Source organism: Dipodomys spectabilis, unplaced genomic scaffold (genome assembly GCF_019054845.1).
Source record: "Dipodomys spectabilis isolate Male_0828 unplaced genomic scaffold, ASM1905484v1 ptg000173l, whole genome shotgun sequence".
NCBI lineage: Eukaryota > Metazoa > Chordata > Mammalia > Rodentia > Heteromyidae > Dipodomys > Dipodomys spectabilis.
The window spans coordinates 11,001,908-11,016,619 of record NW_024870850.1 but is presented as its reverse complement, the minus strand read 5'-3'; the positions used below and the strand labels follow the sequence as shown (position 1 = coordinate 11,016,619).

The following is a 14,712-nucleotide window of genomic DNA, read 5'->3' as shown; positions in this document are numbered from 1 at the left end:
CCTCCCTCGCGCCGCCCGCGCCGCCGCTGCGCGCGCACTCGCCACCTCCCTCCCCGCCACGGGCAACCTCTTTGGCTTCCGCCGTCCGTCCCAGCCCGTGCGCGCGCCGGCACGCCCTTCCGCTCCGAGTGCGCACGCGCCACCAACCCAGAGGCAGGAGGCATGGGCGGAGCCTAGTGGTAGCCCTCGCGCCTGACGCCCCGCCCCTCTTTCACGCCCAGCCCCGGAAGGACCTGCGCTTGCGCACGAGCGTCCTCAGCCTCGGGAACCGGAGCGCCCCCTCTTCCCCGCCCCGCTCCGCCGAGCATGCGCAGAGTGGTCGCCACTGCGGTGGCGTCGAGCCGGGGCAGGGGACCTGGGTGGTCCTGGCGTCCACCGGGGGGACGGTCCGCGGGTCGGAGGGGCTCCCGGGGCCATTCGCGAGGCCACCGCCGGACAGAGCTGGCCCCGGGCGGGCCCGGGAACCGCGCGGGGAGGCGGGGCGCGGCGGGGCCCGGCCTCGGCCGCTTCCCTCGGCAGCACCTGCCGGACGCACAGCCCGGCGCCCGGGCCGCCGCGGGGCTCGCGGTCTGGGGGAAGCGCGGGAAATAAGGAAGGGCCTCGGAGAGTTTACACTGAGAGATGCTGCGGAAGACGGGGAAACCGGGAGCTGGCTGCGGTGAGGTCGGGGAGGCATGGTTCGAAGCCGGCCCGGACACCAGAACGTTCCCGGGGGAGCTGGGCTCGGGGTGACGCGTCTTCCATGAAGTCAAGCTCAGGGACGGCGCCCGGCCCGGGCAAAAATAAAACGCAAGTGTTGGGCTCTCACACACCCTGACCGCCCCCCCACCTGGCGTTTCCCGGCCCTGCCTTTTCTTTGCCAGACCTTGGGCTTGAACCCAGGGCCTGGGCGCTGCCCCTCAGCTCCTCCGCTCCAGGCGAGCGCTCTACCACTGAGCCACATCCCGACCCCTCTTGGTTGGTCCCAGCCTCCTTTCCCCTTCACATGGCCCAGGTAACCTCAACTAACGAGATGTGTCTCACTGCAGTTAACGTGGCAAAAATACTGCCCCATTCTTTTTTTCCGGTGTTAAGGATATAATTCAGAGGTGGCTCATGCCCTTTTACAGTTGAGCTATTCACCCCCTCAGCCCAGATACAATTTTGATCACCAGACTACCAAGTAAGGATACAGTGAAGGCACTGCTGCCCTCCATCTCTGCTAAATACTAACACTGTGTGTGCGTGCGCGCCAGTACTGGAGCTTGGACTCAGGATATACAAGGTCTTCCTCATGGACTGAATTCTGGTGCCTTACACATCCAGAACTGTGATATAACATTGGATCAGGGGCTGGGAAGGTGGCTCAGTGGTAGAGCGCTTGCCCCTTGCCATGCCTGAGGCCCTAGGTTCGATTCCTCAGCACCACATAAGCAAAAAGAAAAAAGCCAGAAGTGGCGCTGTGGCTCAAGTGGTAGAGCGCTAGCCTTGAGCTGAAGAGCTGAGGGACAGCACCCAGGCCCAGAGTTCAGGCCCCACGACCGGACCCAAAAAAAAAAAGCAGCATTGGATCAACCAGTCATAATTGGGATTGATCTCAATATTGTAACCAATAGGATACTGTATTTGCATTTCCTGTAAATTTGGAGAATAGGAAAAAATACTTAAAGGTCAGGCTTTCATTTCATATTTATGGCATACTGTAAATATATAGCAATACCCAAGATGAACGAATGAATTCCTACTTGTTTCAGCATTTGAAAATATTTCCAAGAAGTTGGAGGCCTGGGGGGGGGGGGGGGGAGTTGTTGTTTTGGTTTGATTTTTGCTTTGTCAGTCATAGGGCTCGAACTCAGGGCCTGGGCACTGTCCTTGAGCCACAGCTCCATTTCCGTTTGTTGAGTGGTTCATTAAAGAGTCTCATGGGGACTTTGCTGACCAAAGTGGCTTTAAATGGCGATCCTCAGCTCTCAGTCTCCTGAATAGCTAGGATTAGCTGTGAGCCACTGGCACCCGGTCCCCTTATATTCTGCCTTCCCAGATATATTCTCCTTCTTGACCTCCCTCCCCTGACCTCATGCTAAAGCAGAAACTAAGCCTAGTAGATGGCATCTAGGTGGTTGTGGCAGAACAGGTTGTTCAGCGCTGAACTGGAGGAACTGGAAGGGGTGGGGACTAATCTAGCGTTCTGGGAACTCCCTGCAGACACAGGATGGATCCTTTTCCCAGGGGAAGTATCCCTCCATCCTGGCTCAGGTCAAGACCACTCCCCTTTGAGATTGCTCATAAATTCTGAGGATTCTGGAGGAATGAGGTCTACATAAGTGAAGTCAGGCATTCACGTTCACATAGTGTCTAGTGCTGCATTTGTTTATCTGTTGACCCTCCATTTCTGTGACCCCTCCCTTTGCCCCCCACAAAGACAGATAAATGAACAAACGACAAAAAGAAAACAGAAACAGCAAACAAGGAAAAAAACTCTTTTCCATTTCCTGGAGCTCCTTTGGATAAATACATGGCTTTACATCATAAATATTTTATTGGAACCAAAGGCACTGTGCCTTCGTGTTCCTCCCCTCACACTTGAAGTTTTAGTTTAGTTAATGGCCTGATTTTGACTTTTTTTTTTTTTTTGGTCAGTCATGGGGCTTGAACTCTGGGCCTGGGCGCCGTTCCCTCGGTTCTTCAGACAAGCACTCTACCACTTGAGCCACAGCGCCACTTCTGGTTTTCTGGTGATCTATTAGAGATAAGAGTCTCATGGACTTTCCTGCCTGGGCTGGCTTTGAACCTCGATACTCAGATTTCAGCCTCCTTAGTAGCATGAGCCACGGGTACCCAGCTTTCTTTGACTTTTCTAGGGGATGGGATTGAACCCAGGTATTGAGAACCAGTCAAGCATTTTATCACTGAGCCACTTTCCCAGCCCTTTTTATTATTTATTTACTTATTTAACCAGTCCTGGATCTTCAACTCAGGGCCTGGCCACTGTCCTTGAGCTCTTTTGCTCAAGGCTAGCACTCTGCCACTTTGAGCCACAGCACCACTTCTGGTCTTCTAGTGGTTAACTGAAGATAAGAGTCTCATAGACTTTGTTGCCTGAGCTGGCTTTGATCTATGATCCTTAGACCTCAGCCTCCTGAGTAGCTAGGATTTTAGGTGTGAGCCACCGGCACAGCTTCTCTGAGCTTTTTTGTATAAGGCTAGCACTTTACCTCTTGAGCCACACTTCCACTTCCAGCTTTTTTGCTGGTTGATTGGAGATAAATCTCACAGACTTTCCTGCCCAAGCTGTCTTTGTGACCCTTCAGATCTCTGCCTCCTGAGTAACTAACAGGTGTGAGCCACTGGCATACACAACCTGAGCTACTTTAAAGCTTTAATTAAGTGCCCAGCCTCAGGTATTTTATTATAGCAATGGAAAATTAATACACCAAGTAATCCTAACATCTGCTGCTCCCTTCCCACCCACCCCCAACTTCTCCAGCCACACCCAAGTAATTCTTATACTTTTTCTTTGTCAGTTGTGGGGCTTGAACTCTTGGCCTGGGCCTTGAACTCTTGGCCTGGGCACTGCCCTTCAGCTCTTTTGTTTAAGACCAATGCTCTACCATTTGACCTACTGCGCCACTTCCCGTTTTCTGGTGGTTTATTGGAGGTATGAGTTTCACGGACTTTCCTGCCCGGGCTGGCTTTGAACCTCGATCCTCAGATATCAGCCTCCCGAGTAGCTAGGATTACGAGCGTGAGCCACCATTGCCTGGCGCCCATCCGCTTTTGTTCAAGGCTAGTGCTCTACCACTTGAGCCACAGCGCCACTTCTGGTTTTCTGGTGGTTAACTGGAGATCAGAGTCTCACAAGCAACCCTCAGATCTCAACCTCCTAAGTAGCTACGATTACAGGTGTGAGCCACCAGCACCCAGCTACACAAACATTTTCAAAGTTACACAAGTATTCTTACATTAACAATGCTGAGATTTCCTTCCTAGAAATCAGAACTTGGGGTGTCTTCTCCCAGATGTTTCTACTGTCAACCTTTGGGGGACAGTATGCTAGCCTAGTAATTGTGGACAAATCCCCAAAATACAGAAAAAAAATTGATCATCAATTCCAAGGAAAACAACTTGTAACAGAACTATAGTCTTCACATCACAGGCAGCTAATCTAACTAATCCTTTTTCCACAGGTGTTTTCCATATCAGCCCTAGCCCAGGGGCAAAGAGTTCAAGAAATAGCTCACAATTCCAAGCAGGGCAAAGGTGGAGCTCTAGCGCCCCCTGGTGTCCACTACAGAGAACAGGCTCGGATAGCTGGCCGTACTCACATCATGCAGCCAAAGCCACCGGGTCAGCTCAGAAAGTAACAAGGGGGCCAGGCACTGGTGGCTCACACCTGTTACCCTGCCTACTCAGGAGGCTGAGATCTGAGGATCAAAGTTCAAAGCCAGCCGAGCAGGAAAGTCTGAGACTTTATCTTCAATGAACCACCAATAAACTGAAAGTGGAACTGAACTGTGGCTTAACATTAGAATGGTAGGGGTAGAACAAAAGAGCTCAGGAAGCCGGGCGCTGGTGGCTCACGCCTGTAATCCTAGCTACTCAGGAGGCTGAGATCTGAGGATCGCGGTTCAAAGCCAGCCCGGGCAGGAGAGACCGTGAGACTCCTATCTCCAATAAACCACCAGAAAACCGGAAGTGGCGCTCTAGCTCAAGTGGTAGAGCGCTCGCCTTGAGCTGAAGAGCTGAGGGACAGCGCCCAGGCCCAGAGTTCAAGCCCCACGGCCGACAAAAAAAAAAAAAAAAGAGCTCAGGAACAATGCCTGTGCCGGAAGTTCAAGTCCTAGTACCGCACCAAAAAAAAAAAAAAAAAAGTAACAACAGGTCCTTCTGTAGGAGAATTGTTACATAAACATCCATCCAAGAGGGGCACCGGTGGCTCATGTGTGTAATCTTAGCTACTCAGGAGGCTGAGAACTGAAGATCATGTTTCAAAGCCAGTCCAAGCAGGAAAGTCTATGAGACTGTTTTTGTTTTTCTTTTTTTTCGGTGGGTTGTGGGGCTTGACCTCTGGGCCTGGGCACTGCCCCTCAACTCTTCAGCTCAAGGTGAGCTCGCTACCAGTTGAGCCACAGCGTCACTTCCGGTTTTCTGGTTGTTCACTGGAGATAAGAATCTCACAAACTTTCCTGCCCAAGCTGGCTTTGAACGATGATCCTCAAATCTCAGCCTCCTGAATAACAAGGATTACAGGCATGAGCCACGGGCGTCAGGCCTGTGACACTGATTTCCAATTAACCCTTAGAAAACCAGAAGTGGCACTGTAGTTGACGTGTTAAAGAGTACTAGCCTTGAGCAAAAGAGCTCAGGAAAAGCACCCAGGTTCAGAGTTCAAGCCCCAGGACAACCAGGAAAAAAATCCATCCAGGCAATGGAATACGTTCAGAAATACAAAGAAATGTCATCTTCTCCCACAGGAAGACATGGAGGAACTTTTTTTGTTGGTTACGGGGCTCTACCACCTGAGTCACCACTCCAGTTAATTAGTCTCATGGACTTTCCTACCCAAGCTGGCTTTGAACCAGGATCCTCAGATCTCAGCCTCCTGAGTAGCTAGGATTATAGGCGTGAACCACGAGGGCCCAGCCAATGGAGGAACTTTAAATAACAATTTGCTAAGTGTGAAAAGCCAATCTGAAATGTCTGTATGATTTCAAAACTCTGATATTTTGGGTCAGGCGACAGTGGCTCACCCTGTAATCCTAGCTATTCAGGAGGCTGTGATCTGAGGACTGTGGCTCCAAGTCAGCCTGGACAGGAGAGTCCATGAAACTATTATCTCCAATTTACCATCAAAAAGCCAGAAGTGGAGCTGACCTTAAGTGGAGCTGTGGTAGATCACTAGGCTCAGGTCCTGAGTTCAAGCCCCAGTATGGGAACACATAAAAACAAAAAACAAAGTTCAATTGCCTGGGATGTGTCCCTGAAAGTGGATTTAACACATCCTAGAATTTGTGTGTGCGTCATTTGGGCTGCATGCATTCCAGCCTGGTTTTTCGGCCTCAGGTGATTTTAAATCCTGATCCTACATAAGTGGCTGGTTGTCATGGGAGTGAGCTGGAGGGAAGGCTGCTTTGGAGCCAGTTCCCACAAGAAGGCCTCAGGTGCTTGGTTCGCAAGCTTAAAGCTTCAGTGTTGAGGTCTGGAGGCCTCTCCTCACACACACAGGTAACTTCCATGGACAGACCTAGTAGGATGAATCTAGCACAGAATCCACGCAGGCTCTCAAGGGCAGCATGGGTCCCCAGGACAACCGAGAAGTGTGCCCTAAGCCCAGACGCGCACTGAGCGACAAAGTCTACAGGAGGGCGTGTCCAAGTTCTATGCAAATTCCAGGCCTTATTTATAAGGGACTTGAGGAACGGCACATTTGGGTGTCTCAGGCTATCCTGGAACCTGGCTTTACTCCATCCCTATACTAGTATTGGGACACGCTTCAGGGCTAACTAGGTGGACCTGCCCCTCCCAGAAGGGGGCTGGAGGTCTTCTCAAAGGGACAACCTCCCTCCCTCCAGGCTCCCTTGACAACCACATAAAGATGCATATGGAAGGGATACACGCTCCCACCATCCACCCGACCTATGCACATGCGTGGGAAATGCATGCATACATTCATGCAATTAAGAGGCCTGCTAGTTTCACTAGAACAGCAAGGCAGGAGTGCCAATTCCTCTTATTAAGGCTCTGGCGCCCTCTGCTGGTCTTCCTAAGCACCACAGAAGGAAGTATTTTCCCACCAAGGGCATACCAGAGGACTTTCAGACTAGCTTAGGAAGTGTAGCTTCTACCTAAATAGGAAGAGCGTTTTGTTTTGTGCCAGCACTAGGGACTAAACTCGGGGCTAAGACACTGACCCCTAGCTTTTCACTCAAAGCTGGCGCTCTAGCACTTGAACCATAGCTGCACTTCTGGGTTTTTCTTGGTGGTTAATTAGATAAGAGTCTTATACTTTCTACCCAGGTTGGTTTTGAATTGCCATCCTCAGACCTCAGCCTCCTGAGCAGCAGGAGGTTTACAGGTGTGAGCTACCAGTGCCCAGCAATGTGGGTGTGTTTCCGTGTGTGAAGTCTAGGTTCCATCCCCAGCAGGCCAAAAACAAAATAACAAAATAGATAGCCATAAAGACAGCTGTTCCATTTCACAGTTTTATTAGCCAGGCAGAAGCTCCCAGATAACACAGGCAGTCTCATCCTAATAGTTTTGCTTGAAGGTTATTATGACCACAACCCAGCCTAAGTGCCACCTACCATCCACTGCTTCTTCCTTTCAGAGTCTCTGATGTACAACACCAACAGAATCCACCATCCATAAAGACTTTCACATCAGGACAAGCCACTTCCAATCACTGGCGCTGCACAGTCAGTAAGATCAGGCTGATGTGCAAAAAAGCCTCTTACAAGCAGTCACACCAATTTTGATTTCTCGTATTTGTTATGGCCTAGCAGAAGCAAGGCCCCTGGGTTCTGGTTCAGTCCCCAGATTTTAAAAAAAAAAAAAAAAATCTGAAACCAGACATGATGGTGCATGCCTGTAATCTAGCTACAAGCAAGGAAGGCTGATGCGGGCAGATCACTTGAGCCCATGAGTTTGAGACCAGCCTAGATGCCACAGAAACCTTACTCTCAAAAAGTCAAATATACACACACACAAAGTATAAAGAAAGTATAAATGGTCTTAGGAGCATTTAGGACTCACCTGACCCAATGTGGTATGTCTGTTGGGGGTCCCATAAGGCCTAAAGATCCAGCCATGGTGATCATGCCCACCTATAATCCTAGCACCTACGAGGTGAATCAGGAGCTGCTCAAGTTCAAAGCCAGCTCAAACAAACATCAAATACAGGTGAAAATGGCAAGGAAACTAGATGTACCTGGTGGGGAACGGAGTTACTTTGATAAAAATGCACTAGGCACATAAACGGGCATGTCAAAATGAAACCTCCATCTGCAAGCACTTGTAGATATAAATCAAGTAAAACAAAATAGGCTCCTGTTGTTTTTGTAAAGCTGAGGATGGAACCTGGGACTTCAGGCACGCCGAATCACATCCCGCCTGAGAGTCGCTCATGTAAGAGGCTCATTATCAGCTACCCTTCCACGCCCTCCATCCTTTGCCCAAGACCAATAAGGCTCTGAAGTAGCTTCAGCTAGCGAGACAAAAGACAGGGGCGGCAGAGGGGATCTGCGCCTAGAACTGATCTGTCTCCTCAGCTTCACCCCTCTGCCCAGCAGGTTGTCAGGGATTCCCCCGGGGCTCACTGGGCCACCTGCGGCAGCACCAGCGAGTCAGCCTCGCTCAGGGCGATCCGGTCCTTTCTCTCCTTCTGCAGCACCTGCTCCTCCCACAGCGCCTGGTCCACCTGGTCGTCGGTGAGCACCACGGCCTGGTATTTCTCGTCGAAGAGCCGCTCGTTGGCCTCGGAGTGCAGATGGTTCCGCCCGACCACGCGCAGGTGGGCGGGCAGGTGGAGGAACTCGTCGTCGTTGACGTCGCAATCGCGCATCCGGGTCCCCAAGATCCACCAGCGCCCGACGAACCCCACATCCAGGATTCGGCCAGGGAAGTCGACCCAGCGGGGCTGCAGGTAGCGGCAGCGGGCTTGGTAGAGGCTAGCCTGAGCGTCGAAGGGCGCCTCGTACACGAGCGAGCACAGGCCCAGGTTCACGTGGCGCAGGCGCCCGCGGCCCCGTAGCCACAGCAACCGCTGCACGAAGGTCTCCGCGTCGCGGTTGCGCGTGGCCGGCGCCAGTAACAGAAGCGACCCCGACGCGTCCAGCAGCGCCTCCTCGAAGGCCTCTTCGCCCGGCGCTAGCGCGCAGCAGGTCGCCGCGCCGCCCAGCAGCCCCGCGTAGAGCGCCGCGCACCCGGGCCGGGCCCGAGCGGCCGCCGCCGCGTCCCGGCACGCCTCCGTATAGTCCCGGAGCAGCGCGCGCGCCCAGGCGCCTGAGGGGAGAGGAGCGCGGTGAGAGCCGCGCGGCGCGGCGCGGCGCCCGGGGAGCCCCCACCGCCGCCCGCCGCCGCCACTCACCCAGCCGGCCCCACACGCGCGGCTTCGCCGCCGCCGGGTCAACCGACGCCGCTCCGTGGCCACGGGACCAAAACCTCCTCACAGCGGTGGCCGCCATGCTCTTCCGGACAGGGAGTCCCGCCTCCGGGGAGAAACGACCCGGTGCCCGGAATAAAAGGCCCGGGTGGCCTCTTCGGCGCAGACGCCAAAACCGCCGGATGTGGAATCCTGCCGGAAGAAAATAGCGAACGGACCGTCGCCGGATGTTGACGGCAAGCGCCGGAGGGCGGGGCTCTGGACGGGTGGGCGGGCCGCGCAAGCGCACGGAGCCCCGGCCACGCCAGCTCAGGTAGCCCAGGTGCGGAAGCTGGGCGCACCCGCGCCTTCGGCCCCCCGCGCGCGTGGCCCGCGCCCTGTGCTGAGAGCGGGATGCGGTGACGCCTCTGAACGACCATGGCAGCGGCTGCTGATCTGGCCTTCCACGGTGAGTGCGGCCCCGAGGTGCCTGGGGCCCCCCCGCCGCCCCGGCCCGAACCGATCCCGCGGCCTCCAGGTCGAGTGTGCCGGGAACCCCCAGAGGCCGCAAACCCTGACCCCAGACCGGAAACAACCCGGGAGCGAGACGCACCTCACCCCCAAAGCCTCCTGTCAGTCACAGCGCGTGGGCCCATCCCAGGAGCACCCCTCAACTGCACATCCACCACAGAAGGGAACAGAGGCCCCCTTTCCCACGCCCCAAAACCAGATGACCATAGAAAGCAGAGTTGTCTCGGCCCCACCTCCACCCCCCCAAAAAAAAAAACCCGCACACACCTGTGCTATTTTCCTCGCCGCTGTAGAATTCGAGGAAGCCACTAATCTTCTGGCCGAGACCCCTGACGCAGTCACCACCAGAAGTGATCAGCTGAGTCCACAGGGGGGTCACGTGACCGTGGCCTTGGGCTCCAGTGGTGGCTACAGAGCCGAGGATGAGCTGGAGGAGGAGGGGGACAAAACAGCGGTAAGCCATCTAGCTCCCCCATGCCCTCCCATGCCCTCCCATGCCCTGTGTCTCGTCCTCCCTCGGCCGAGCTAAAGCTCTAGAGGCCGGATCTCAAAAGTTCCTTGTTGCGCAGCTCCTACAGGAAGAGAAGCCCCCGCCGGGATTCTGGACCTTTGGTTATTATCAGAGCTTCTTTGATGTGGACACCTCTCAGGTGAGGCCCAGGATGCTGCTGGGAGAGGCCCCGAGGGAGTCCCACTTGGGATTCAGCTCCTATTGACATTGCCACGCCTGGGATCGGCACTGGTGGCAGCTACAGAACAAGCTCCTCCTACCCAGGCTGAGAGAAGGAAGTGCTTTTTAGGGTGTGGTGACCTGGGCTAGGGGGGGACACAAGGATACGCACCATCTGGTGTTAGGTAAAGAGAGGGTGGGGAGTGGCAGGCAAGGAGTTTCCCAACCTTCCAGAACAGCATATGCAGAAAACCAAAGCAAGAGGAGGCCTGGACAGTCCAGGAGACTAGCTGCCACTGGTTGGTCAGTGTGAGGTGAGAGCCAGGAAAGTAGAAGCAAGGTCACGAGACCAATCACAATCTTTCTATATATAAATTATATACATATTACACATGTAGATGTACTCATACCAACTACATCACATGTTTATACATACCATGTGCATATACTATTACATATTGCATAGTTTTGTGTATATACAGTATATAAATATGTATATGTAATATATATATATATTTTTTTTTTTTTGGTCTGTCATGGGGTTTGAAGTGAGGGCCTGGGCTTTGTCCCTGAACTTTTTTTGGGGTGGGGGAGTCCGGTCGTGGGGCCTGAACTCTGGGCCTGGGCGCTGTCCCTCGGCTCTTCAGCTCAAGGCTAGCGCTCTACCGCTTGAGCCACAGCGCCACATCCAGCTTTTTTCTTTTTGCTTATGTGGTGCTGAGGAATCGAACCCAGGGCCTCAGGCATGCAAGGCAAGCACTCCACCACTGAGCCACCTTCCCAGCCCTGTCCCTGAACTTTTTTACTCTACCACTTTTGAACCACAGCCCCACATTTCCTTCTCCCTCCTCTGCTCCCCTACTGGTGTTTTATTGGACAGTCTCATGGGCTTCCAACCATCATGATCCTTACACCTCAGCCTCCTCAGTAGCTAGGATTATAGGCATGAGCCATCAGCTCCCAGCTGTGATTTTTTTGGGGGGGAGGGGGGTCAGTGGTGGGGCTTGAACTCTGGACCTGGGCACTGTCCCTGAGCTCTCCAGCTCAAGGAGAGTGCTCTACCACTTGAACCACAGCACCACTTCCAGTTTTCTGGTGGCTTATTGGAGCTAGTCTCAAGGACTTTTGTGCCCAGACTGGCTTTGAACCAGGATACTCAGATCTCAGCCTCCTGAGTAGCTAGGATTACAGGTGTGAGCCACCAGTACTGGGTTTTGCATATGTATTTTTTTGAGCCATGGTCTATATGTTGCCCAGGCTGATCTTGAAAGCCTAGGCTCAAAAGTTTCTCCTGAGCCGGGCGCTGGTGGCTCACGCCTGTAATCCTAGCTACTCAGGAGGCTGAGATCTGAGGATCGCGGTTCAAAGCCAGCCCGTGCAGGAGAGACCGTGAGACTCCTATCTCCAATAAACCACTAGAAAACCGGAAGTGGCGCTGTAGCTCAAGTGGTAGAGCCCTCGCCTTGAGCTGAAGAGCTGAGGGACAGCGCCCAGGCCCAGAGTTCAAGCCCCACGACCAACAAAAAAAAAAAGTTTCTCCTGAGTAGCTGGGAAGACAGCGTGTACCACATGCCCAGTTGTGGGCTCTGTTGAGGTGTTGCGAGTTTGGGTTTGAGTCCAAGAGTGATGTGAATCAGCTGGGGGGGGGGGGGGGGGGAGGAAGGCTGAGATCTGAGGATCATGGTTCAAAGCCAGCCTGGGCTGAAAACTCAGGGAAGAGCTACGGGTGGGATTCCAGCCTGGCTCCTCCTGTGCCCTCCAGGTCCTGGACCGGATCAGAGGATCACTCATGCCCCGGCCCGGCCACAACTTTGTGAGACATCATCTGCGCAATCGGCCCGATTTATATGGTGAACTTGTTTGGCTCTTTGAACTACTCAAGCCCAGCTTGATGTGGGGGTCTGGCCAAGGCCTTGGAGGCCAGGGAGAGGTGGAGGGCTGAGGCTCTGGGATGGGAACGGGCTGAGCTGCAGGCAGCGTAGTCTTTTCTGGGGCGGAGGATCTTCGTAAGGGGTTGCTGGGGTCCCTCTCGCCCCATGGGAAGTGAATCCAGAGGCCCAAGTGTAGGCAGAGAGACGATTTACTGACAGACAGGGGTGGGTGGTCACTGTGGACAGCAGGAGGCGGCACAAAAGGAGGCTGGAAAAGCTCCCGACAGAGGTGAGCAGGGCTTGGGCCCACTGCACCCCAGCAGTAGAGTTTTGCCGTTGGTATGAATCAGAAGCAAGCACATGGGGGCCCCGGAACGTGCAGACAGATGAGCCAGCACAGCCCTGGACCGGACCACCAGGAAGGAGGCTGAGGGGCCTGGCCCGGTCGAGGCTAGCCCCCAGGACTCTGCCCCTGCGCCGCACACAGGCTCCTTCTGGATCTGCGCCACCCTGGCCTTCGTCTTGGCAGTCACAGGCAACCTGAGCTTGGTGCTGGCACAGAGAAGAGACCCCTCCATCCATTACAGCCCCCAGTTCCACAAGGGTGAGCAGGGCGGGCGGGCAGGCTTGGCTCACAGGCCCCCGGGGCGGGGCTGATGGGTGCTCTGTCCCCCCAGTGACAGTGGCCAGCATCGCCATCTACTGCTACGCGTGGCTGGTGCCCCTGGCACTGTGGGGCTTCCTGCGGTGGCGCCAGGGCGTCCGGGAGCGCGTGGGGCCGTACACATTCCTGGAGACCGTGAGCATCTATGGCTACTCCCTCTTTGTCTTCATCCCCACTGTGGTGAGTGGGGCCAGCGGTGAGGGGTGGCGGGTGCTGGGGTGGCGGGTGCTAGGGCACCCCCTCCTGACCCAGTGCTCAGCTGCCTGCGTCTCCCCAGGTCCTGTGGCTCATCCCCGTGCCGTGGCTGCAGTGGTTCTTCGGGGCGCTGGCCCTGGCGCTGTCCGCCTCTGGGCTGGTGTTCACCCTCTGGCCTGTAGTCCGAGAGGACACTCGCCTGGTGGCTGTGGCGCTGCTGTCCACGGTGGTGCTCCTCCACGCCCTCCTGGCCACGGGCTGTAAGGTACAGGCCGGGGATGGTGGTGCAGCCAGGCCGGGCAGGCCTTCTGGCTGCGCACTGACTGGAGGGTCTCTGTGCAGTTCTACTTCTTCCAGCCGCTGCCCGCTGAACACCTGACACCGCCGGCGCCGGCCACATCCCTGTCACCAAACATCCTGTCCCCCGCCACGGTGAAGGTGTGAACGTTCAAGATGAGGCGCCCTCCTTGCTCTGGGGGTGCTCCGAGAATTCCTTCAGGCCGAACCTATGGAGATGACGCCGGTCCTGCTCCCGACAAGGCCCGGGACTCCCTCCATCCCTTGAGACCACTCTGCTACTCTCCAGACTTTTCTTACAAAGCAAACACTTTTATTTTCTATGCAAAGATGATCCAGAGAATTTTTATAAAGGCAGGGCGAGCGGCCGGGCAGGGCACTCGCGGGGAGGCCTGGGCAGCCACGCAGCCTTTGCAGAGGGCAGGCCCGGGCCCCCCCCTTTCCCCCCCTGGCCTGGTCGTGGCCTCCTGCGTTCCCTGACGGGACCCCACGAAGCCTGGAGGGTGGCCCCAGATGGCTGGCCAGCTTCTGAGAGGTGGGGTGCTGGGAGCGAGGGCAGAAGAAGAATACTGCCTGTGCTGAAACATGTTTCCTCGTTTATTTTGCTTTTCTTTCTTTTGTGGGGGGCGGGGGAGGTGGGGGGGGAGGTCCCTGCAAAGGTCTCTTCCCGGAAAGGGGGGGACCTAAATGCCATCATGGTGGTAGGGACTGGAGCGTGTGATTGTGGAGGGAACAGAGAGGCCTATGGGGGGTGACACGCCTTCCATGACACATCCTTGAGGTCCCATCAGCCCAGGGCCGGCGGCGACCTCCCCTCCGGGCCGCCGTTCCCGCTGTCGGTGGAGGGGTCGGCAGAGGAGGCAGGGGCGGGCCGAGGACGGAGGGTCTTCAGATAGCAGGGGGTGGGTTGTACATTCAACTGTGAGGTGAACCCTTTGGTGGGGAGGGGTCCCGTCTGCACTGGGCCACCCCTCCCCACGGAGCCGGGGACAGGGGCTGCTGACTGCGCCGGGCCGGCCGGGCTCTCCGAGGGTCTGTGGATTGACACTGGTTCTTTTCGTAAAAAAATAAAACTAAAAAAAGCAGCATGTCACACCCATGGTGACCACGGTGGCCTGGTAGTTGGAGGAGAGGGCCCGCCGGGCTGAGGCCGCCTTCCCACGGGAGATGGGGGACAGGGGGGACGGGAGTGGAGCCGGGCCGGAAGAGGGGAGAGGGTGGGGTGGGCAGCCGATCCCCTCCTCCGGGCCCCCCCTCCCCAGGCAGAGCGGAGCTGGGGGGAGGAGGGGCTGGCCTGGTGCCCCGGGTACATCAGGGCAGAGCCAGGTCAGGCCGGAGGGCGGGCAGGAGGGGGGTCCCCTCCCCCTGCCGTGATCTGGTGTAAAACGTGGCAGCCACGCGCGCTCGGGGCGGGGGAGGGCGGCGA

The 14,712-nt window shown here is 55.7% G+C and overlaps 2 protein-coding genes across 2 annotated transcripts; one reads left to right on the top strand and one right to left on the bottom strand.

Moving 5' to 3' along the window:
- Window positions 1–7,167: 7,167 nt before the first annotated feature.
- Timm29 (translocase of inner mitochondrial membrane 29) lies at window positions 7,168–9,225 on the bottom strand. Its single transcript, XM_042693582.1, has 2 exons — window positions 9,065–9,225; window positions 7,168–8,979 (listed from the first exon to the last, which is right to left on the bottom strand). The coding sequence occupies exons 1-2, from the start codon at window positions 9,159–9,161 to the stop codon at window positions 8,291–8,293; spliced, it is 786 nt and encodes a 261-aa protein (XP_042549516.1). The 5' UTR covers window positions 9,162–9,225; the 3' UTR covers window positions 7,168–8,290.
- A 92-nt stretch (window positions 9,226–9,317) lies between these two features.
- Yipf2 (Yip1 domain family member 2) lies at window positions 9,318–13,870 on the top strand. The gene is made up of 8 exons (XM_042693581.1): window positions 9,318–9,527; window positions 9,883–10,043; window positions 10,159–10,239; window positions 12,022–12,109; window positions 12,618–12,734; window positions 12,808–12,974; window positions 13,072–13,254; window positions 13,332–13,870. The coding sequence occupies exons 1-8, from the start codon at window positions 9,497–9,499 to the stop codon at window positions 13,431–13,433; spliced, it is 930 nt and encodes a 309-aa protein (XP_042549515.1). The 5' UTR covers window positions 9,318–9,496; the 3' UTR covers window positions 13,434–13,870.
- The last annotated feature ends 842 nt before the right edge of the window (window positions 13,871–14,712 follow it).

What these genes read in the sequence shown, in the direction of transcription:
- Timm29 (XM_042693582.1), bottom strand. Translation starts at nt 9,161, where the DNA reads ATGGCGGCCACCGCTGTGAGGAGGTTTTGGTCCCGTGGCCACGGAGCG. An exon ending in GCGCGTGTGGGGCCGGCTGG is followed by an intron (nt 8,980 to 9,064) that starts GTGAGTGGCGGC and finishes CTCTCCCCTCAG; the next exon opens with GCGCCTGGGCGCGCGCGCTG.
- Yipf2 (XM_042693581.1), top strand. Translation starts at nt 9,497, where the DNA reads ATGGCAGCGGCTGCTGATCTGGCCTTCCACG. An exon ending in TGCTGATCTGGCCTTCCACG is followed by an intron (nt 9,528 to 9,882) that starts GTGAGTGCGGCC and finishes TCGCCGCTGTAG; the next exon opens with AATTCGAGGAAGCCACTAAT. An exon ending in TTGATGTGGACACCTCTCAG is followed by an intron (nt 10,240 to 12,021) that starts GTGAGGCCCAGG and finishes TGTGCCCTCCAG; the next exon opens with GTCCTGGACCGGATCAGAGG.